The following is a 23627-nucleotide window of genomic DNA, read 5'->3' on the forward strand; positions in this document are numbered from 1 at the left end:
GTGGAATTCTAATCAGACCAAGGGTTAAAATGAGAAATAGGAGTATTTTAAATTTGTCCATGGCCTAGAAAGCCAGTCTCATTCCCTCTATAGATCTAGATGTGTTCCTTGTGCTTCAAGTTTTCTGGCCAGAAGTAAAATGAGTCATTTGCACAGGAAAAGGGGCTTTCTTAAGTGCTGAACTCCTCTAATTCTCATGCACAGACTGCTAACCTCAAAGCCACAGAATTTATTACTACCACAACCTTAGATTATCTCATTTAGGCTAACTGGAGGATCCACAGCTTAAAATCTTTGCCCAAAATCATGAAACAATTCACTGGAATAGGCAGGATTAGAACCCAAATCTTTATTCTCCTGTGATCCTGCCTCTCTTTACAGTTACTTTACTCCATTGTTACCACAGTTTACAAAATTGAAATGAAGAAATGAACACTGCTAGTACCAAAGAGCCTGTCAGACAGCAGCAGCATTCAAGTTGCACAATTGCTTTCAAAGCATTGGGGTAAGAGTGCTATGGGCACACTGCATTTGACACTGCCTCAGGGATGAAGCAAACCATCATTTTATGTGGAGAGGGTCAACTCCCCATCCTTGGTATTTGAGTAACTGTACTTTAACCTATGTAAATCTTTTTGATCAACTGAATCAAGGCAATAAAAAATAAAAATAAAAAAACAAAAAAGAAGGCTCATGAGGTCAGAATCCTGGGTTTAAATCTCTAGGCTTTCACAACTTATAGTGCCTTGGGACCTCAGGAATGATCTAATTCAATAAAATTCAGACCCAGAAGGTTCAGGGTTTACAAAGATACAAATAAGAATCAGGTCTTGTCTCCTAACAGCCTCTTTAGCATGGTAAGACTCTGTCTTCTTTGTTTAACGGGTCCTTGCATATGGGTATTTGCATGTAGCATTTAATACAACTTCATCTTAAGAGTCAAGATAAATAGCTCCTTTATTAAGTAAGAAGGGGGGAGAGTGACATAAATGTTATCTTAAAAGTCTACTATTGATCATAATGAATGCCTAGCAAAAATAGATTTGAAGGACTTAAATAAACAAATTTAGAGAAGTTCTGATGGCTTCTAACCAGTTGATAGGATAAGCTTGACAGAAGTCAGTTTTCATCCTATATTTTCTATTACTACAAGAGACTGACATCAAGAGGAATCTCAGTAACTTAAGGGATATCACTTTGTAAGCCAAAGAAACTACTTCTGAACAGCTGAATGTTAAGACTGGCAGTTCAGTAACTAAAGTTACAGAAGATGCTGTTGAGAGTGGCAGAATCTCTGGCACCTCAGATGATCCCAAACTGGGCGAGCTCATGCAATTCCAGGTGACTGAAGGCCTCCCAAGGACAAATCACCGTGATATCTGCAAGAGAGGGAAGAATTTATAAGTCTCACCCCCAGGAGAATCTCTTCAGTTCCAAAAGACATTCTTCAAGCAGAAGACCTGCCCCCTCTCTCCTACTCACTGTGAAAAGTTTTGTAGAAAGGCCCTGCAGGCTTGGACGGATCAGATCTCAGGGTTCTGACATCCAGAGAACAGGCCTGCCCCACCCCCACCCAAAGGCATCCTGTCAACTTTATTCTGCATCCTCTTTTGGGAAGAGACCTAAAGTTTTATACTGTTTTTTATTTTTTAAAGATTTATTTATTTATGCATACAAAAGCTGGGGTATAGGCCAGAGGTATGGGGAGGGTGAGAGGATTCACCAGAGACAGGGTGGGGAGCAGAACATGCAGACTGACTGAAATACACTGCTAAGGGAGCAGCGGGTGGAGGCAGGAGAGGTCTGCTGCATCATGTGGGTCACCTCCCTGGCTGGGGATCCAACTCTGTGGATTGTTGCTTCATAGTGCTGACGCTTAACCTCTTGTGCCACCAGGGAAGCTCAGACCTAAAGATTTTGACTGAGGTAACCCTGTTTGGGGGCAGCTCACAGATTTCAAGGAGTGTCCCCAAAGTGCAATTACTAAGGAAGGAACAGAAGTGGAACTGTAGCCAGGCCAAGGGATAAAATGAGAAAAAGATCACTAAATGCCCTGGTCTGCAAATCCAGTCTTCTTACCCCCTAGAGATCTAGATGTATTCACTGGACTTCTCTAACACATTTACATTTTGAATGCTACCTCCAATCACACTGAGAAGTGACCCTAAGGTTTCATTTAATCCAGTTACTTGCTTCAGGCAGTATGATATTATTGAACCTGAGTTACAGAGAAGTTGGCCATAGCCCAGAGAGATTAAACACTTGTGAAAAAAAAAATCACTTGTCATGGCTTAGACATGGGTCTAAGCCAGGTCAAAGACCTCAGACTTTCCCTCAGTATAAACCTTATTCCACTATTCCATATATGCTAGCAGAGTCAAGCATATCTTCCAAAGTCCAAAGAGAATTTTCTAGGCTTTTGTATACCTGTCCAAACTATAAATCAGTTGATCTAAAAAAACAGCAAATTGGCTTTATAAAGTTGCTAAACATAAAAAAATCAGTTTGATATCCCAGGAGTGGCATTTGAGAGCAAAATGAATTCCCTGGTAAGAACATGGAAAACTGTGCATGCCACCAGTTATCAAAATACACAGAATGAGTTGAAAACTTATGTCCACACAAAACCTGCACAAGTTTTATTCATTATTGCCCAAACTTGGAAACAACCAAAGCATCCCAAAATAAAATGAACTGTGATACAATCATACAATGAGATATCTATTATTCAGTGACAAAAAGAAGCAAGCTATCAAGCCATGAAAAGACAGGGACGAACCTTAAATGAATATGCAATGTTAAGTGCAAGAAGCCAGTCTGAAGAAATTACATATTGTATGATTCCAACTATATGCCAATGTGGAAAAGGTAAAACTACAGAGTTAGTAAAAAACAAGTTAGTGGGAGGGAGAGATGAACAGGTGGAGTACAAGGCATTTTAGGAAATGAAACCATTCTATATGAAACATGAAACTTTAATAGTGTATAACATTAGTCGAAACCCACAGAACTCGGCAACACAAAGAATGAATCTTAAGGAAAGCATGGACTTTAGTTAATAATACTGTCAATACTGGTTTGCCAATTATAATAACTGCATCACGCTAATGCAAGATGCTAATAATAGACAAATAATAGATGGTAGACACTACTAGGGATCTACCCAAAGGACACAAAAACATTGATTCAAAAGAACACCTATGTTTATTGCAGCACTATTTACAATAGGTAAAACCTGGAAACAATCCAAATGCCCAAAAATAGATGACTGGATCAAGAAGATGTGGCATATATACACAATGGAATATTATTCAGCAATCAAAAAGATAAACTCACACCATTTGTAGCAACGTGGATAGAACTAGAAGGAATTATGCTCAGTGAAATAAGCCAGAAGGAAAAAGAAAAATATCAGATGGTTTTACTTATAGCAGGAATATAGGGGAAGCAAATAAGACATCAGTGTAAAAAAATAGTAACAGTACAAAACACAACACAACAAATCGAAAACAGACAGTTATAAACCAGAGACATCCTGCAGGGGAGGAGGAGGGAGAGGGATCAGAGGGAGGGAGGGAGGAGCACAGGGGACTGAGGTGATGGTGCACGGGTGCATTGGTAAAGGAAACTCTATGGGGACTACACTTAAGGGGGTTGGGGGGAGCAGATATTGCTTAAAAATGAACAATGGTGTAAAAAATTTTAAAAAAATAATAAAATCTAAAAAAAAAATTAAAAAATAATAGATGGTAGAGGGAGTATTATAGCCAGTCTGATTTGTCTGCTTCATTTTTCTATAAACCTAAAACTGCTCTTAAAAAAAATGAAGTCTATTAATTTTTAAAAGGAATTTACAGTATCTTAGGTTAAATTATTCAAACAAATTAAAAATCATGTATTGGATATATTCAGAGTGTCAGGTCCTGTTCTGGGTGACAGAGAACATGTTTCAAAAAAAAAAGGAAGTTGGCAAGTAAGTGGTTTGCAGAGTGGAAAGGTTCTCCAGGCCCCACCCTTGTTTCCAATACCTCACTCTGTGGCCTCAAATTGTCGCTTAATTCCTCTGTATCAGATTTCTCTTCTGAAAAAAGAAAGAAGTTGGGCTAGACTAACTGAAAATATTTCTACATGAAAGCTTATAATCCATCATTTTATGCACTTAAGAGTTGTTCAACAAAACAAGAGGATTCACTCAACTCTGAGACTTGTCTGATTTATTTTAGTTTTCATGTCTGGCCACACACACTTACTCAGGAGTTTAAATTAAACCCCCATATTTTTAAGTCTTCAAAGTATTTTCTGCCTTAGGTATTTCTTGTAACCTTCAACTGCCCCTTGAGGCTTGAGGTACATGAAAAGGTAAAACTGCAACAGTAAAGAAAGTCTTACTTAATCCTTTGGAGGCTCACCTGTTCCTAGTCCCTCCATGCCTGGAATGTCATCTCCAAATCTATAGATAAAAGGAAAAAGAAATGAGCTAAGTTCAGAGCAAATGGATTCTGAAATGACTCATGCAGAGCATTTCCTCACTCAATAGGGAAGAAGAGGTTTAAGTTTTTGTATTTAGAAACTCCCTTTGTTTGCACTGAACTGGCAGAAAATGCTCCACAGGCAGATTTTGGACAATGGGCCCCAGCTTCCTCCTATAAAAATTTATCCTAAAACAATTGATAGCCAGAAAGAATTATCCCTGAGGTAATTTAGTCAAGATCCACTTTCTAAAAAAGAACTTGGAATGAGAAAGCAATATAAAAGGCATTAAGGTAGTTAATCCACTGATTTGTTTAGTTATCCAAAAGTATTTCTGAAGCATCTACTATGTACCAGGCATAGTTGTAGGCCCAGAGAGATAAGGTAAACACAAATACATTTTCTCTGAGGGACCTTGGTCTCAGGGAACAGATGTTAGTTAACAAATGTCATTTAAAATAATACAAGTTATAGTAGTTGAACGTACAAAATGCAAACATGGAAGTTGATGTTTGTCAAATAGAGTCAACAATGACTTCAAAAAAGGAACTGACATTTGAATGCCTGTTGAAAATAAATAGAATTTTGCCAAGGAGAGAAAGAAAAAAACATAGAACTAAAGACATAAGATTTGAAGTCATAAGAATAAATTGTATTCTGGAAATGACTGGCGATTATGTGTTAAAGATTAAAGCAGAGTATGTTGGCAAACAAGAATGGTTAAAGAAAAGTCTGGAAGCTCAAGGTGAAGGTTATTGTGACAGATTCCATTTGCTGTTACATTTGGCTGTATCCCTGGATGCTAAAAGAATAAAGATGCCAGGGTTAATGACATGATTCAGCAATGACTGTGTTAGAAAGGAAAACAGAGGATAGGATGGAGACTTTTTATTCAAGTTAATATTGAAAGCATTAATTTCTCAACACCAAAGCTGTCTTGTAGGAGGGAAAACAACAGAAAGTCATATTTTGCATCTTGGTCTTACCCTTTCACACCTTTCTTAGGTGGTTTGCTCTTGAATTGGCGAGTCTGCCTATGTTTGAACTTGGGGGGCACTTTGCGTGGGGTGGTAGGGTCCTGGTTTGAAGCTGGAGGCACCAAAGTAGCGATGTCACTCATTTTGATAATCCTTATGTGGGTGATGGTTCTCTTCAGGCTCCTTAGACAGTGAGAGAGAAAAAAGGAGACCCTTTAAGAAATGGGAACAATTGCTTATTAGATCATCACTGTAAGTAGAGGAAGAAAAACGCCTTGATAAAAAGCTCAGTATTTTACATTGACACCAAAGGAGAAAGGTTATAGTCTCTGAAAGGAATTTTATAGAAAATAATTTATGAATAAATGGAGGCACTAATATAGTGGAATGTAACCTGACAACTAATACAAGTTTTAAGTAACACCAAAATCCAGGTAGATAAGTTGTTCCAGTTTTCCACCACTGGCTTTCTAAGTGAATTTATTCTAAGGGTTTACTTCCACTCCATGAATACCGTTCCACCATTTGTAAAGGGAGGAAAATGGACAAAATTATTTTTACAGTCTTTATAGCAGATATGTTCTTTACATTTTACATATTTCTCCATCCAGCTGCAAAATAACCTGACTGTTTATTAGCCCACTTTCATGACCTTTGTTCTTGATAGCCCTTATTTTTTGTTTTATTTAATTCTCAAGTGACCCAGATAATTTTCTCCTAGCTCTGGGTGTTTAAAATGTAGTTGTCTGAATAGAGGAAGCTCTGAGTCAGGTATATCAACAACCATGAATGTAGTCAATACATCCTAACACACACAAACACACACACACACACAAATTGGTATATGAATGAAGACAGATCAAGTGATATATATGTTCTGAATTTCAAATCCAGACAGACACCAGGTTTTTTAACCACACATTTCTTAGACATCTTCATCATTTTCTCCTACCCAAATCATGCGCCTTCCAATTTGGTTTTCCCGGGTTTTTAAAATGCACATCATCATTCTTCAAATACATTAAAAAAATCATTAACAAAGATAAATTTCTATCAATCAAAAGTGTTGATACTAATTATCATGGGAAGGAATATTTTTTTAAATTTTATTTTATATAATTTTACATCATTTTTCATTTTTGCACAATGCATTTTCATCTTGGTTAAAGTCCCCATACAATTCTCACCCCCTTGTTTTGATCCTACTCCCTTCTCCCCCAACCTCCCCGTAGTGTGTCTTTGGTGTATAGTTGCTTGTTGATTTTGATTTTTACTTTATTATAATTGGTCCTTTTTCCTAGTCCCTTATTTAGGTTTACTAAATTCCTGCTATGAGTGAGACCATCCAGTATTTTTCTTTTTCTTTCTGGCTTATTTCGCTGAGCATGATCCCTTTCAGCTCCATCCATGTTGCTGCAAATTGCATGAATTTATCCTTTTTGATTGCTGAGTAATATTCCATTGTGTATATGTACCACTTCTTCTTGATCCAGTCATCTATTTTTGGGCATTTGGGTTGTTTCCATAGCTCAGCTATTGAAAATATTGCTGCTATAAACATAGAGGTGCAGGTACCCTTTTGAATTAATGTTTCTGTGTCCCTTGGGTAAATACCTAAGAGTGGAATTGCTGGATTATATAGAAGCTCCATCATTAGCAGGTTGAGGAATCTCCACACAGCTCTCCGTAGTTTGCACTCCGACCAGCAGTGCAGGAGAGTTCCTTTTTCTCCACATCCTCGCCAACATTTGTTGCTGCTAGTTTTTTTTAATATGTGCCATTCTCACTGGTGTAAGATGGTATCTCATTGTAGTTTTGATTTGCATTGCCCTGATTGCAAGTTATGTTGAACATTTTTTCATATGCCTTTTGGCCATTTGCATTTCCTCTTTGGAGAAGTTTCTTTTTAGCTCTTCTGCCCATTTTTTGACTGGATTATTTACTTTGTTTTTGTTGAGTCTCATCAGCTCTTTGTAGATTTTTGTGATCAGTCCTTTATCATTAGTGTTATATGCAAAAATTTTCTCCCAATTGGCGGGGTGTCTCTTTGTTTTGGTTACTGTCTCTTTTGCAGTACAGAAGCTCTTTAATTTGATGTACTCCCAGCTGTTTATCTTTGCCTTCACTATCACTGCTTTGGGTGATGTGTCTTTAAAGATGTTACTGAGGTGTATGTCAGGTAGTGTTTCACCTATATTTCCTTCTATACATTTTATGGTTTCGTGCCTTATGCCTAGTTCTTTAATCCATTTTGAGTTGGTTTTTGTGTATGGTGTGAGGTAGTAATCAAGCTTCATTCTTTTGCATGTAGCAAACCAGTTTTCCCAGCACCATTTACTGAACAAACTTTCTTTGCTCCATTGCATATTCTTTGCTCCTTTGTCAAAGATTAGTTTACAGTAAATCTGTGGGTTTATTTCTGGATTTTCTAGTCAGTTCCATTGGTCCATGTGTCTCTTCTTGTTACAATACCATGCGGTTTTGATTATTATGGCTTTGTAGTAGTTTGAAGTCTGGGAGTGTGATACCACCATACCACCATTCCCTTCTTTTTTTTTTTTTTTTCAGGAGAGCTTTGGCTATTTGGGGTTTTTGGTGGCTCCATGTGAATTTCATCAATATTTGTTCTATTTCTTTGAAGAATGTCATTGAAATTTTTATTGGAATAGCATTGAATCTGTAAATTGCTTTTGGTAGGATGGCCGTTTTAATAATGTTAATTTTTCCAATCCATGAGAAGGGGATGTCTTTCCATTTCTTTGCATCATCTTCTATTTCTTTTAACAGTGTTTTACAGTTTTCTTTGTATAGGTCCTTTACCTCTTTTTGTTAGGTTATTCCCAAGTATTTGATTTTTTTGTTTCAATAACAAAAGGGATAGTTTTCTTGATTTCTTCTTCTTCAGATTGATTGTTTGTGGGTAGGCAGGCTACTGATTTTTGTGTGTTGATTTTGTACCCTTGTACTTTACTAAACTAATTGATTAGTTTGATTAGTTTTTCTGTGGAATTTTTGGGGTTCTCTATGTATATTATCATATCATCTGCAAATAGTGATAGTTTTACTTCTTTGGGAAGGAATATTTTTAAACACTCCAAAGAACTTACAACTGGCCTTGAACTGGCCTTGAACTAAGCCCTTCCATAACCTACTGCTGGGAGATTTGTTTTTATAGAATTCCTTATTTCATCCATCATAGATTTATGCTAATACTCTTAAATCCAACTCTCCCTGGCAATCTTTGATATATGCTAACCATCTTTCTTCTTTCAACCACACTATATAACCCTCAAATCTTACGTTGTATAACTTCATCAACTTTTCCATCTTACTTTCAAAGTCATGTTAAATTCCTCCTTTCCTCCAAGATATTTTTTCCTTATTTTCATTTTCCCAGTTGCTATTTTCATTCTCTCTTGCCAGTTCTCAACTTGCTCAATAGAAACACATTGACTAATCTGGGAGTTGGTGCCAGGGATGGTGAACCAGGCCAGCCAGGATCCTGGATTGCCTGCTCATGCTATGGATCTTGTCTTAATTCCCCAATGAAATATGCCCATGAGGTCTTTTTTTTTTTTTTTTTTCAGTTTGTGTTCATTTTTGTGGCCTTGGAGGCTACAACAATACCTGGCACACAGCAGATGTTTGGCAAATGAATAAATAATAAATAAAGAAGCGGATCTAGAACTTTGAAGCTTAGGTTGTGAAATCCTTACCCTGTGACCTTATCCATCAAATCAGAAATAAGGCCTTAGCAGCTCTCACCTCCCAAAGCCCTCAGTGGCTTTAGAAAATGTGCTGCTGGCCCTTTAACTCACTAAATCTAACTCTTGTGCTGTGGGTCCTATTCTGCCCTGGTAAACAGGCAAAGTTTGTATCTCTCCCAAGTTGGAGCTGGGACCATGGGAATCACAGGTGAACAGCCAAGAGCAGCATTATTTGCAGAGTGTGCTACCAGGAACTGACCCATCCCAGCTTTGCCAAAGCCACAGAGGAAAACTGGAGAATTTCTCTTGGATTAAGTTTTTTTGACTTCCCAATCCCTTCAATGTAGTAAGAAACTACAAAGTTTCCTTTCTCTTATTTGGAACACTTACCAAGATTAAGATCACCAGATTTTTAAAAAAAGATTTACTTTTATTTATTTATGTATACAAGAACTGGGGTATAGGCTCCAGAGATGCAGTGGGTGAGAGGATTCACCAGAGACAGAGTAGGGAGCAGAATAGGCAGAGAATCACTAGACTTAGCAAATGAAAAAAATATATAGAACAGTTAGTTAAATTTGAATTCCAGATAAATGACAAATGAGTAATTTTATTTTATTTTTTTAATTTTATTTTTATATTCCCCATACAACTGCAACCCCCTTATTTTGACCCCTTATTTTGACTCTTTCCCCCCCTGCCAGTGTGTCTCTGGCAGGGGGGATTTTGATTTTTACTTTGTTGATTTTGATTTTTACTTTCTTATAGTTATTCTTTTTCCTAGTCCCTTATTTAGGTTTTCTAGATTCCTGGTATGAGTGAGACCATCCAGTATTTTTCTTTTTCTTTCTGGCTTATTTCGCTGAGCATGATCCCTTCCAGTGACATCCATGTTGCTGCAAATTGCATGTGTTTATCTTTTTTGAATGCTGAGTAATATTCCATGGTATATATGTACCACATCTTCTTGATCCAGTCATCTATTTTTGGGCATTTGGGTTGTTTCCAAAGCTTAGTATTGTAAATAGTGCTGCTATAAAAGAAACTTCTCCAAAGAGGAAATACAAATGGCCAACAAGCATATGAAAAAATGTTCAACATCACTTGCAATCAGGGCAATGCAAATCAAAACTACAATGAGGTACCATCTTACACCAGTGAGAATGGCACATAAAAAAACTAGCAACAACAAATGTTTGCGAGGATGTGGACAAATGAGTAATTTTAGCATAAGTATTTCCCAATTAGTTCATGGTCTATACTTAAATGTTTTTTAAAAACTCACTTGTTTACCTGAAATTTAAATTTAACTGGAAATCTTATACTTTATATGGCATCTCTAACCAGGATCCTACTATGTTCATTCCTGAATGTGGGGGTCTAAGGTAATCCTAATAAGTCAATTACGGTTGGGGTGGACTATACTGTAAAGAGTATGTTTTTAAGAATTAAATAGCCGGGCCTCCCCTGGTGGCTCAGTGGTTGAGCGCTGGGCTGCAAAGCTGCCTGCAGCCTCTGCAGCACTGGTTCGATCCCCGGCCACCGGGCGAGGGTCCCACATGGCACGCAGACCTCTCCTGCTGTGCCTGCTGCTCCCCTCAACAGTGTACTTAGTCAGTCTGCCTGTTCTGCTCCTGAGCTCTGGCTCTTGTGAATTCTCTCACTGTCCTATGCTTCTGACTGTACGAGGTGCTTCTATAAAAAATAAATAAATCTTAAAAAGAAAAAAAAAGAATTAAATAGATATTGTTTCAAATTCCTGCTCCACAAACCAAACTGTAATGGTAAATAACCTGCATAATCTATCTGGACCTCAGTCCATTTATAAAATGAATCAAATAATATCTTCTATTTAAGGTTATATGGAAAATTAAAAGGGATAATATGCATAGAATGTTTTGTGCAAAATGTTAAAAAAAAAAAGAGTGTAAATAGTATAAATACTAGACCATCTGAGAGTCAGGATGGTTGTGGCACAGATTCACCTGGACTTCCCACACCCCCTTTTCTCAGCCAACTGCTGAAGAATCCTTGTCATGCACCTGAGAGGGAACTATCATCATCACTTGCTGGGTAATCCTTTACATCCCCCACATGCCCCAACTACTAATTCATTCCTGGTTTCAAAATTATGTCTTAAGAAACATACCTTGGAGTCCTTGACATCTCTAACAGCAAACCCTAAAGAACTTAAAAATCATACGTGAATTCTATCTTCCCCCAATTACATTCCCCTCTCCCCACCCTCCTGCCCTGTTATTTTCTTGCAAGTTTCTTTTGCACAATTAGATCATTTTGAATTTGCTCCACTAGGATTATACAGTTTGTGTCTAATTTTAAAGATGAGACATTCTGTGAAAGAATTCTCATCAGAAAGAGTTGTATAACAGTTGTCTGTTTAATCCCTGGATCCTCAGGTCCATCAATATTTGCACTAGGGAGGATCATTGGTACTGCATGCATTATGTATTTCATGTACAATATTTCATTTCATTTCTAAGTGCCTTCCTCACCAGACAAACCCTGTCATGTCAAAGATCTACCCTCTTGATCCCCCAGAAAAACCCTTGGGAGGAATAGAACAAAAAAGACCATTTCCTGCCTTGGAAATCTGTCAGCCACAAATATCACCAAAGGCTGAATATATCTTGACAAGGTTTTCCTAGGAATTCTAAGGGCATCCCTGAAGCTAAATCATCTGGAATTTGGTACCTGACTTGATCTTTACAATATGATGAGTTTCACATATTTGTCTCCAAAGGTGTCAGGTAATCCACTCCTTTGTGAGGCAAAAGGCTTTCCTGTTCTTTAAGCAATGCTAGTAGCCCCTTCCCTTTTTGAAAATGAAGAAGTGTTCTGTAAAAAGTAGATGTAGAAAAATATTTCAAGGCATAGCGTTTTTGTTTTTGCTTTTGCTTTTGTTTGGGGGGGGGGCGGGGTGTGATCAGGAACCAGGGCTACTGTCACCTTAGACCCAAGGCAACAGAGCTTAGCTGTAGAAAGTTGCAAAGAAGGAACTAACATAAAATTCCAGCAAAGGAAAAACAGTTTCAGGAGTTTCTTGAGTCAGGTTCCCTGATATTGCTGTCACCACCCCAGACATCTGTTCTTTCTTTCTCAGCAAATATATGGAGAGAGAGACAGCTCCAGTGCTGACTGATTAAGATGGCTATTGGGTGGGTATTGGTACAGAAGCACTAATGTAGTTCAATGTCCCTCAGTTTCCTGCTAAGGAAGAGATAATAAGGGAGAGCCAAGGAAGACCCAAACCAGAGTCATGAAAAAACAAAAACAAAAATCCAGCAAGCACCTTGCTTCAGAATTGTACAAACAAATACTTTACCCTCAGAGGGAGAAAGTGAAGCCACCCGCGCTGCACTGTGGTCATTCCCATGCTCCCTCACCTCTGGCTTTCTCCTTAGCCTATACTCTCACGTCAGCCTCTCGGTGCCTGGGCCAAGTTTTCAAGCACATCCTGAGAGTAAAGAACTGTTTGCTCTTGGTCCTTCAGTGTCCCAAAACCCTCCTTTCCTGTTTGCTGTGAAGCCACAAAAAGGGAGGGTCAGTTTTGGGTTCTTTTTAAATGAACTTAGTAATCACGGTTTGCAGTGACCTTGTAATAATCAAGTTTCACCTATTAGCCTGTCTCATGGCATTATAAGGAAGATTTGGGTGTATTTTCTTCATGTTTTCACCCATTTCAGGCGCAAAGGTCCAGTATGCTCTTTTCCATTTCTTTGTTTTAGATCCAGATCAACCCCCATCCCACAAAATCCTCCAATTATATCCTGTTTAAACTCACCAGAAATTGAGAAATACTCAAAAGCTGAATGTTGCTGCTATAAGCTGTCCGGTTGCCTTCTTCACAGTAGATGAAAAAGAAGCTTTGCATCCTGATTTCTCTCTCCATAATACTCTTAGGCTAATTAATCTCACAATCATAAGCCTAGAGCACCAACTGAGATGCAAAGAAGTTGGAAGAATATGGGGTGAGACTGGGACAGACTTAGGAGTTTCCTAACAATGGAATATTCTTATAAAACAGCCTGCCCAATCCACTGGGACACTAGATTTCATTTGTATTGACACACTAACATTAATTTGTACATCATTTTATGTATGAATTTTATGGACACGATTTTAAATGACCAGAGCCCATATGCCAGTGTCACTAAGCTCTTTTGACACATTGTCAGAGAGAAATTAAGTGATCTATTCAAGATGGATATAAAGTTAGTAACAGAGCCAGGAGGAAGGCACAAACCTGGGAACACTGAACAGCTGTCTTTCTCCCACACAACAGCAAGGCAGACTTGGACTCAGATGCATGTGTTGCTGGTGGCTCTCATGCCTTGCTAGTGCACTGCAGTTTGCTTTCCCTGAATTGTTACTTGTTAGAGTACTGTACTCTGTAAGATTATAGAGAATGAAGGTCAATTTATCCTTCTGAGGCAGAGAAAGATCCTTAACCTGAAACACCAAGCAGATTACATTGGCAGCTAAAGAGCTTAAGGGTTTTTTGGATAAGCTTTCTCATAGTCTTTACTAAAATTAGAGGCGTTTTAAAGACAGCAAACACCTTGCACAGAATTCTCTGGGTGGCTATTTCCACCCCCACCTCTGTGTCTCTACTACCATTCACACCTTCTACACACTAGGCACATGTTTATTTGTCAGACCCTTACACATTCTCTGTTTCTTTGGGGAAAGACTCCATCCAGTTCGTAAGACAGTGGAAAGACAATTGAGGTGAGTAGTTCAGAATGTTGCTACTCAAAAATATAATAGCATGGCCTCCCTGGTGGCACAAGGGGTTAATTCTCAGCACTATGCAGCAATCCACAGCCACTGCAGCACCAGTTTGATCCCTGGCCACATGGCACAGCAGATATCTCTCGCCCACTGTTTCCCTCAGCAGTGTATTCAAGTCACTCTGCCTGTTCTGCTCCCCACTCTGTCTCTGGTGAATCCTCTCACCCTCCCCGCACCTCTGGCCTATACCCCAGCTCTTGTATGCATAAATAAATAAATCTTTAAGATATCTGTATCTATCGACCGATAGATAAAACTGCATCAGCACCACCCACACTTGCTATGAATAGAGGATCTCAGACCCTGCTCCAGTCTTAATGAATCAGAATCTGCCTTCTAACAAGGTACCACGATGATCTGCCTGCACATTAATATTGAGGCATACCATTCTAGACTAAGTGTAGGCTCGGTTTACCACATCTCCGCTATATGAGAAGAGGGCCACCTCTTAGAGTCTGTTTCCTCACATGTAAAATCATGAGGATTTAGCACTCTAAGATACTCGATTGTTCTCCATTCTATTTTGAGAAATAAATCACATTCATCAGTAACAGAATTTGTAACCCAGTGATTCTCATTGTGGGAGTGGAGATTGGGAGACTGCTGTGTGATAACTCTTCTCCCTTGGAGGGAATCCCAGGAGAATGGTGAGGTGAATGGTCAAGCTTACAGCTTCAAAAAACTCTTCTAGAACAATTTTAATCTGGCTCTCAGTGGGTGGGATTAGAAAATTCTTGAATTGCTTTTCAATCTTAAAAATCTATGTTCTATCTGGTTTTGGACTAAGAGTAAATATATGTCTCCCAATTTCTCCTTCTAAGTACAGATAAAAATCTTAGATATTTCATATAAAACAAACACAAAAGTACTTTAGGAGGTCAAGACAAAAAAAAAAAAAAAGCAGAACAGACAGGGCACTTAAGATCAAGGAACAAGATGGCAATAAGTTCCCTACATTTGGTTTGTGTGGGGTTTTGTTTGTTTTTGTTTTCGTTTTTACTTTATATCTTGAACTGGATGCAAGACAAGACAGCAACCCAGAAAACCCATAAGAAGCAGCAGGAAAAAAATCATCTCAAAAATCTTCCCTTTCGAAAGACAAACATAATGGCAAATACAGATGCTAACATATCAATATTAACTCTAAATGTAAATGGACTAAACTCTTCAATAAAAAGACACAGAGTTGCAGCCTGGATTAAGAAACAAAACCCAACCTTTTGCTGTCTCCAGGAAACACATTTAGCTACAAAAGATAAAATAGGCTCAAAGTCAAAGGATGGAAACAATCCTACAAGCAAATGGGCCAAAAAGAAAGCAGGAACAGCTATACTTATATCAGATAAAACAGACTTCAAACTCAAAAAAATAAAAAGAGACCCCAATGGTCACTACATTATGATTAAGGGGACAATACTTCAAGAAGAAATAACACTCATTAACATATACTCACCAAACGAAAGAGCACCAAAATATATCAGACAACTGTTGTCCTCTCTGAAAACAGACATCAGAGAAAACACATATGTAGTGGGAGACTTCAACACACCACTATCAACAATGGATAGATCAACAAGACAAAAAATAAGTAAAGAAACTAAAGCTCTAAATAAGGACCTAGAGCAATTGGGCTTAACAGACATCTATAGAACACTAAACCCCAAAAAAACGGAGTACACATTTTTCTCAAGCGCACACGGATCATTCTCCAGGATCGATCACATACTGGGGCACAAGACAAACATCAACAGATACACCAAGATTGAAATCATACCAACCATCTTTTCTGACCACGAAGGCATCAAACTAGAAATAAATCATAAAAAGAAGGCAAGGAACTATCCTACCTCATGGAGACTAAAAGCCACACTACTGGAAGACCACTGGACTAACGAGGAGATCAAAGAAGAAATTAAAAAATTCTTTGAATTGAATGACAAGGAGGACACCAATATCCTAAATGTATGGGATGCAGCAAAAGCAGTAATAAGAGGAAAATATATAGCAATAGAAGCTCACATCAAAAAACAAGAAAGAACTCAAAGAAACAACCTAATCTCGAAGCTCAAAGATCTAGAAAAAGAACAACAAAAAAACCCCAGAACCAGTAGAAGAAAAGAAATAATAAAAACCAAAGCAGAAATAAATGAAATTGAAACTAAAAAAACAATCCAAAAGATCAATGAAACCAAGAGCTGGTTCTTTGAAAAAATAAATAAAATAGACAAACCCCTAGCCAGGCTCACAAAGGAAAAAAGGGAGAAAGCACAAATACACAGAATCATAAATGAAAGAGGAGAAATCACAACGGACACAGCAGAAATCAAAAGAATAATCAGTAACTACTATGAACAGTTATATGGAAACAAGTTCAACAATCTAGAGGAGATGGACAAATTCCTACAACTCTACAATCACCCAAAGCTAGATAAAGAAGAAATAGAACACCTAAACAGACCAATTACAAGCAGCGAAATTGAAATGGTAATTAAAAACCTCCCCAAAAACAAAAGCCCAGGACCTGATGGATTTACAAATGAATTCTACCAAACATTCAGAGACGAATTAGTGCCTATCCTTCACAAACTCTTCCAAAAAATTGAGAAGGAAGGGACAATACCAAACACGTTCTATGAAGCCAATATTACACTAATACCAAAACCGAATAAGGACAACACAAAAAAGGAAAACTATAGGCCAATCTCCCTAATGAACACTGATGCAAAAATCCTCAATAAAATTTTAGCTATCAGAATCCAACAATGTATCCATAAGATAATTCACCACGACCAAGTTGGATTCATTCCAGGGGCACAAGGATGGTTTAACATCCGAAAATCAATCAACGTTATCCAACACATCAACAAAAAGAAATATAAAAACCATATGATAATATCAATAGATGCTGAGAAAGCTTTCGACAAAGTGCAATACCCATTCATGATAAAAGCCCTTGAAATTCTGGGGATACAAGGAACATACCTCAACATCATAAAGGCCATCTATGACAAGCCAACAGCCAGTATCATTCTCAATGGTGAAAAGCTGAAAGCAATTCCATTAAGATCTGGAACAAGACAAGGATGTCCACTCTCACCACTGCTTTTCAATATAATACTGGAAGTCCTAGCCAGAGCAATAAGACAAGAGAAAGACATCCAAGGAATCCAAATAGGAAAAGAAGAAGTCAAACTATCACTATTTGCAGACGATATGATAATATACATAGAGAACCCAAAAATCTCCACAGAAAAACTAATTCAACTCATCAATCAATTCAGTAAAGTGGCAGGATACAAAATCAACACGCAAAAGTCAGTAGCCTTCCTATACACAAACAATAAATCTGAAGAAGAAGAAATCAAAAAAACCACCCCTTTTATTATTGAAACAAAAAAAATCAAATATTTGGGAATAAATCTAACAAAAGAGGTAAAGGACCTATACAAAGAAAACTATAAAACACTGTTAAAAGAAGTAGAAGAAGACACAAAGAAATGGAAAGACATCCCCTGCTCATGGATTGGAAGAATAAACATTATTAAAATGGCCATCCTTCCAAAAGCAATATACAGATTCAATGCTATTCCAATCAAAATCTCAATGGCATTCTTCAAAGAAATAGAACAATTATTGATGAAATTTATATGGAATCACCAAAAACCCCGAATAGCCAAAGCTCTACTGAAAAAAAAAGAAGGAAATGGAGGCATCACACTCCCAGACTTCAAACTATACTACAAAGCCATAATCATCAAAACTGCATGGTACTGGAACAAGAACAGACATACAGACCAATGGAATCGAATAGAAAATCCAGAAATAAACCCACAGATTTATGGTCAACTAATCTTTGACAAAGGAGCAAAGACTATGCATTGGAGCAAAGAAAGTTTGTTCAATAAATGGTGCTGGGAAAACTGGGTCGCTACATGCAAAAGAATGAAGCTTGACCACTACCTCACACCATACACAAAAATCAACTCAAAATGGATTAAAGAACTAGACATAAGACCTGAAACCATAAAATACATAGAAGGAAATATAGGCGAAACACTACGGGATTTGCACATCAAAGACATCTTTAAAGACACATCACCCAAAGCAGTGATAGTGAAGAGAAAGATAAACAGCTGGGACTACATCAAATTAAAGAGCTTCTGCACAGCAAAAGAGACAATAACAAAAACAAAGAGAAACCTCACCAACTGGGAGAACATTTTTGCACCCAACACTAATGATAAAGGACTGATCACAAAAATCTGCAAAGAGCTGATGAGACCCAGCAACAACAAAGAAAATAATCCAGTCAAAAAATGGGCAGAAGAGCTAAAAAGAAACTTCTCTGAAGAGGAAATGCAAATGGCCAACAGACATATGAAAAAATGTTCAACATCACTTGTAATCAGGGAAATGCAAATCAAAACTACCATGAGATACCATCTCACACCAGTGAGAATGGCACATATTAAAAAAACTAGCAACAACAAATGTTGGCGAGGATGTGGAGAAAAAGGAACTCTTGTGCACTGTTGGTGGGAGTGCAAACTGGTCCAACCACTATGGAGAGCTGTGTGGAGATTTCTGGACCTACTAAACATAGGGCTTCCATATGATCCAGCAATTCCACTCCTAGGTATTTACCCAAAGGACACAGAAACATCAATTCCAAAGAGCACCTGCACTCCTATGTTTATAGCAGCACTGTTTACAATAGCTAAGCTTTGGAAACAACCCAAATGCCCAAAAATAGATGACTGGATCAAGAAGATGTGGTACATATATACCATGGAATATTACTCAGCATTCAAAAAAGATAAACACATGCAATTTGCAGCAACATGGATGGCACTGGAAGGGATCATGCTCAGCGAAATAAGCCAAAAAGAAAAAGAAAAATACCGGATGGTCTCACTCATAGCAGGAATCTAGAAAACTTAAATAAGGGACCAGGAAAATGAATATAAGAAAGTGAAAATCAAAATCAACAAAAAACTATGAACCAGAGACACTTTTGGGGGGGGGGGCGGGAGGGGAAGGATTGGGGTCAGAATGGGGCGTTTGCAATTGTATGGGGGAATATAAAAATAAAATTTATTATTTAAAAAAATAAATAAATAAATAAAAAAAATAAAAAATAAAAAATATTTGCTATTAAAAAAAAAAAAAAAATCTTCCCTTTCTAGATAATTAGCTAGAAAAGTACAATCTTATAAGGCAGAAAACATTCAGACAAAACCAACTCTCCAGTCAAATATGAGGAAAATAAGCTCTGGTCAGCTTCACCCCCATTAGCAAAGGCTGAGCAGGGAGACTTAGATCCTGTCCCAGCTATAATGAAGTAACACTAACCTATCCAGTAGTGTCAGAGAAGGCCACAGAGAATCTCGAACTTTCATCTCCAACAAGAAATAATGAGGCAACTGTCTTACTCCCTCCCAGATTAGTGTCCAAGGGGGCCAATGGTAAATCTGAATTTTCATTTAGCAATAACAAGGTATTTAAAGAAAAATTAAATGAAAATTTTAGAACTAAAAAAAAATTCAATAACCAATATTAGACAAGCAAAAGCAGACTGGAGAAAATAGAGGAAAAATCAGTGAATCTAAGAGAACAGAAACTTTATACTCAGTGAAATAAGTCAGAAGGAAAAAGAAAATTATCAGATGGTTTCACTTATAGGAGGAAAGTAGAAGAACCAAATAAGGGATGAGGGGGGAAAATAATAACATTAAACAAATAAATTAGCAGGCAACTATAAATCAGAGACATTCTGTGGGGGAGTGGGAGGGAGAGGGCTCAAAATGGGAAGGAAGAGCACAGGTGAATTGGTGGTGGGAATTCTATGGGAAACTACACTTAAGAGGAGAAAACCACATTGTACAAATATGAACAATGATGTAAAATACATATAAGTAAATAAATTCTATTTTGAAAATAATAATGTCCAAACTTATTAAAAACTATACTATTCTAAGAAGGATAAAAGCTGTATTCTCAATCTAAATTTATTTTTCTTTAATGATGGTCACTTACTTTGTTACTAATTATACAAACTTACCCACACATCTCAGGCTGCATGTTCACATGTATCTGTATTTTCCATCAATTTTTACTTGCAAGATTAACTAAAATGATGAAATAACAAAACTTTTCCTAATACTGTTATGAGTCTCAAATGTCTGTTTCAAATTGTTTAGAATGAATTGACTGCAGAAACTTGTTACATGTTAAATTAGGCCTACTTCTTTAAGTGCTCAATAAAGACCCTACCATTTTTTCATACATGCCAGTATTGTGACTAAGAGTTATTATATGTGAAGTGTTATTTATTTAGTATTGTATACTAAGTAGATACAATCTTCAGGTATACACATCAAAGTTATTTGTACAATTGATAATAACATTCAGTAGTTAATTATGTCATTAAGGTAAATCAGAAATAATAAGTATCATTTTCCAAAAAAAAAAAAAAGAGAGAGAGAACAGAAACTACCACATCTGAATGAAGATAGAAAACACACCAAAAAAAAAAAGTAATAGAACCTCAGAGACCTATGAAATTAAGAGATCATATATTCACCATGTCACTAGTTCCAGAAAGACAGGAGAAAAAAAAATGAGGCTAAAAAAGTACCTGAAAAAACAGTGGCTGAAAATTTCCTGAATTTGGCAATAGACATAAGCCTATGGAAAAAAGTCAGCCAACCCCAGTGGAATAAATCCAAAAAATTATATGCCAAAACAAACCATAATCAAATTTTGGAAAACTGAAAACAGGGAATAAAATTAAAGCAATGAAAATGAAATATCACCTTACCTGTAGGAGGAAAACAATTTGCATGATGAAAAATTTCTCATGAGAAGACAAGGGAATTAGAAGGAAGTAGCACAAAATTTTTCATGCCCTGAAAGAAAAGAATTGCCAACTCTGAATACTGTATCAAGTGAATTTACCCTTCAGAAAGAATGGGAAATAAAGACAGCTTCAGACAAAGAAAGACTAACAGAGTCTGTGACCAGAAAATCAAACTTAAAAAGAATAATCAAGAAAGTTCTTTGAACAGAAAGGAAATGATAAAAGAAGGAATTTATGAACATCTAGAGTTAAAGAACAATGAAAAGAATAAAGGTATACAGGGAAGTACAGGGAACTCAACTACCCTCAGCAAGGATTTTTGGAGAATAAAACATTGTTTCAAGACCCTATAAAGATCTGTTTATCTTGTACCTCCAGGGAATGAACTCATTGTTTTCTGTTCCAAGGGAGCTCTTTCTGACTCTGTCCTACTATTCTTACTCCCAGTGAGTCTTAGAGGATTTGAGTAGACTGGCCAAATAGAGGTCAATACACACTGGCTCTGTTGGGTGGAGCTCCTCTACCAGGTCACTTAATTGGTCATTGGCTAACCTAGCAATAGTTGATTTGGGGGGCACTGTATACCTTTGATCTTCTCAGTCAGGTAATGGGGTCACATAACTCTCAACAAGGTGAGTGATAACCAAAAAATTCTCTCAAAAGTCATATCAAGGGAAAGAGGGATCATCCTTGTATATTTCTCCGTTACACTGTGTTTTTCTCAGAAGTCCACTGTACACAAGTCAAAGTATGAAGCTCAAGTTTAGGAGAGTCCAAATGCATGGGGAGATGTGACTTTGATGTTTGTCTTCATAATCTCTAGTATTTTAAGAAACACTGAAAAAAGATTAAAGTCTTTGAGAGAATTTCACAGACAGAAGAAATAAAACCAACAGGAAATTGCTGGGGGCGGGCGGGGTGCAGGGGAGAAGAGGAAAAATTGTTGATCGAAGTAATGATATAGTTGTATTACTAAGTGAGAGAATCCCGCGTCAAAAAAGTTTATACTGTTTGATTTCATTTATGACACCCTTAAAGAGGCAAAACTATAGGGTTGCCAATAAATTAAGTTGTCAGAGGATGAGTGGAAGGGTTGATTATACAAGGAAAATGCAAGGAATTTTTGAGAGGTGATAGAGCTATTTGGTATCTTGATTGTTGTGGCAGATAAACGACTCTGTGTGTCTGTCAAAACTCATAGAACCATACATGACAGAGAATTGGTTCAATTTAATTTTGAAACAAACATCATAAAACGCATTTTTTTTTAAATCTATAATTCCTAGCCTTATATTCCTTAGCACTGGATCTTTCCTGAAAGATGGGGAAATATTATAAATATATGCATGGCAAGAAGTAAAGGACAGGTAGTAAGCAGAAAATAATTGAAATTTCAGCAGTCCTATAAGCTGCTGATACAAGTGCTAAACTCTGATCTTTCTTCAGTGTTTCTTAAAATACTAGAAGTAGGAAGACACACATCAAAATCACATCTCCCCTACATATGGAATCTCCTTCCCTTGATATGTTACCATGTTTACGGTTTTCCCAGAACAACATGGTTACTCTTGAAAAATTATTTATGGGCCTCCCTGGTGGCGCAAGGGGTTGAGGCGCAAGGGGTTGAGATGCAACCTACGACGCTAACCGCAGCCTCTGCAGCATGAGTTCAATCTCTTGCCGGCCAGGGAGCAACCCACATGGCACAGCAGACCTCTCCTGGCTTGCCCACTGGTCCCCTCAGCAGTGTACTTCGGTCAATCTGCCTGTTCTGTTCCCCACTCTGTCTCTGGTGAATCCTCTCACCACCCCCCATGCCTCTGGCCTGCACCCCAGTTCTTGTATGCATAAATAAATAAATCTTTTTAAAAAAAAGAAAAGTTACGAATTAAAAATATAATTCTTTCAGGGAATAGAGAAAAGTAAATAATTCCCTTATTTATGAGGCTAGATGTTTTTCATAAGGCCAGATAAAGACAGTAAAAAGAAGAAAAAAATAAAGACCAATATCTCTCATGAATTTAGATATAAAAATTCATAACAAAGCATTAGCAAATCAAACACAGCAGTATATAAAAAATACCATGACCGAGTGGTATTTATTCCATATACGTAAGACCTGTTTGATAATCAAAACTCAATAAAATGCAATGCACTATATCAAAAGGCTAAAGAAGAAAAATTATATGATCATATCAATTAACACAGAAAAGCTATTTCAGAAAATTCAGCACCCATTCGTGACTTAAACAATAAAACTCTCAACAAGCAAGAAATAGAGGGGAACTCAATAAGAGCAGTGAAAAAAATCCTCCACTTAACATCATACCTAATTGTGAAAGACTTCAGTCTTCAGTCTTTCACTTACTTTCTAAGATTGGAAACAAGACAAGGAGGTCTGCTCTCATCACTCTTACTCAGCCTGGTGCTGGAAGAACTGGTCAATGCAATCAGGCATGAAAAAAAAGAATGCAAATAGAATGAAACGAAACAAAACTTTGTATTTATAAATAACATGAGTGTCTATACAGAAAATCCCAAGGAATTTATATTTTAAAACGTTCCTATAGCAGAGTTGAAGACTATAAGATCAACACATAAAAATCAACTGCATTCATGCATAGCAATTAACAAGTGGAAACTGAAATTAAAAATGTACTTTCATTTATACTTACTCTGATAATCTAACAAAATGTATAGGATATTAATGATTAAAAAATTACAAAATGCTGATTAAAGAAATCAAAGACCTAAATTGCTGGAAAAACAATGTGTTTATGGTTTGGAACGTTCAACATAGTA

At 37.2% G+C, this 23627-nt stretch overlaps 1 protein-coding gene across 2 annotated transcripts in view; it reads right to left on the reverse strand.

Annotated features, from left to right (window-relative positions):
• The window catches only part of PDE6H (phosphodiesterase 6H), a 40478-nt gene that overhangs the window by 879 nt on the left and 15972 nt on the right, over positions 1-23627 (reverse strand). The window contains exons 2-7 of one of the 2 annotated variants that reach the window (XM_037514297.2): positions 20787-20874; positions 13419-13563; positions 5457-5630; positions 4410-4450; positions 4029-4081; positions 1346-1379 (exon numbers count right to left, since the gene is read on the reverse strand). In XM_037514297.2, coding sequence (XP_037370194.1) covers positions 1368-1379; positions 4029-4081; positions 4410-4450; positions 5457-5630; positions 13419-13483 — 345 coding nt within the window. In that variant the 5' untranslated portion in view covers positions 13484-13563; positions 20787-20874 and the 3' untranslated portion in view covers positions 1346-1367. Of the gene's footprint in view, positions 1-1301; positions 1380-4028; positions 4082-4409; positions 4451-5456; positions 5631-13418; positions 13564-20786; positions 20875-23627 lie in introns of those variants that run through there. The other variant, XM_037514296.2, reaches the window with a different exon arrangement.

This window comes from Talpa occidentalis, unplaced genomic scaffold (genome assembly GCF_014898055.3).
Source record: "Talpa occidentalis isolate TD23 unplaced genomic scaffold, MPIMG_talOcc4v2.1 talOcc4.16, whole genome shotgun sequence".
NCBI classification, from domain to species: Eukaryota; Metazoa; Chordata; class Mammalia; order Eulipotyphla; family Talpidae; genus Talpa; species Talpa occidentalis.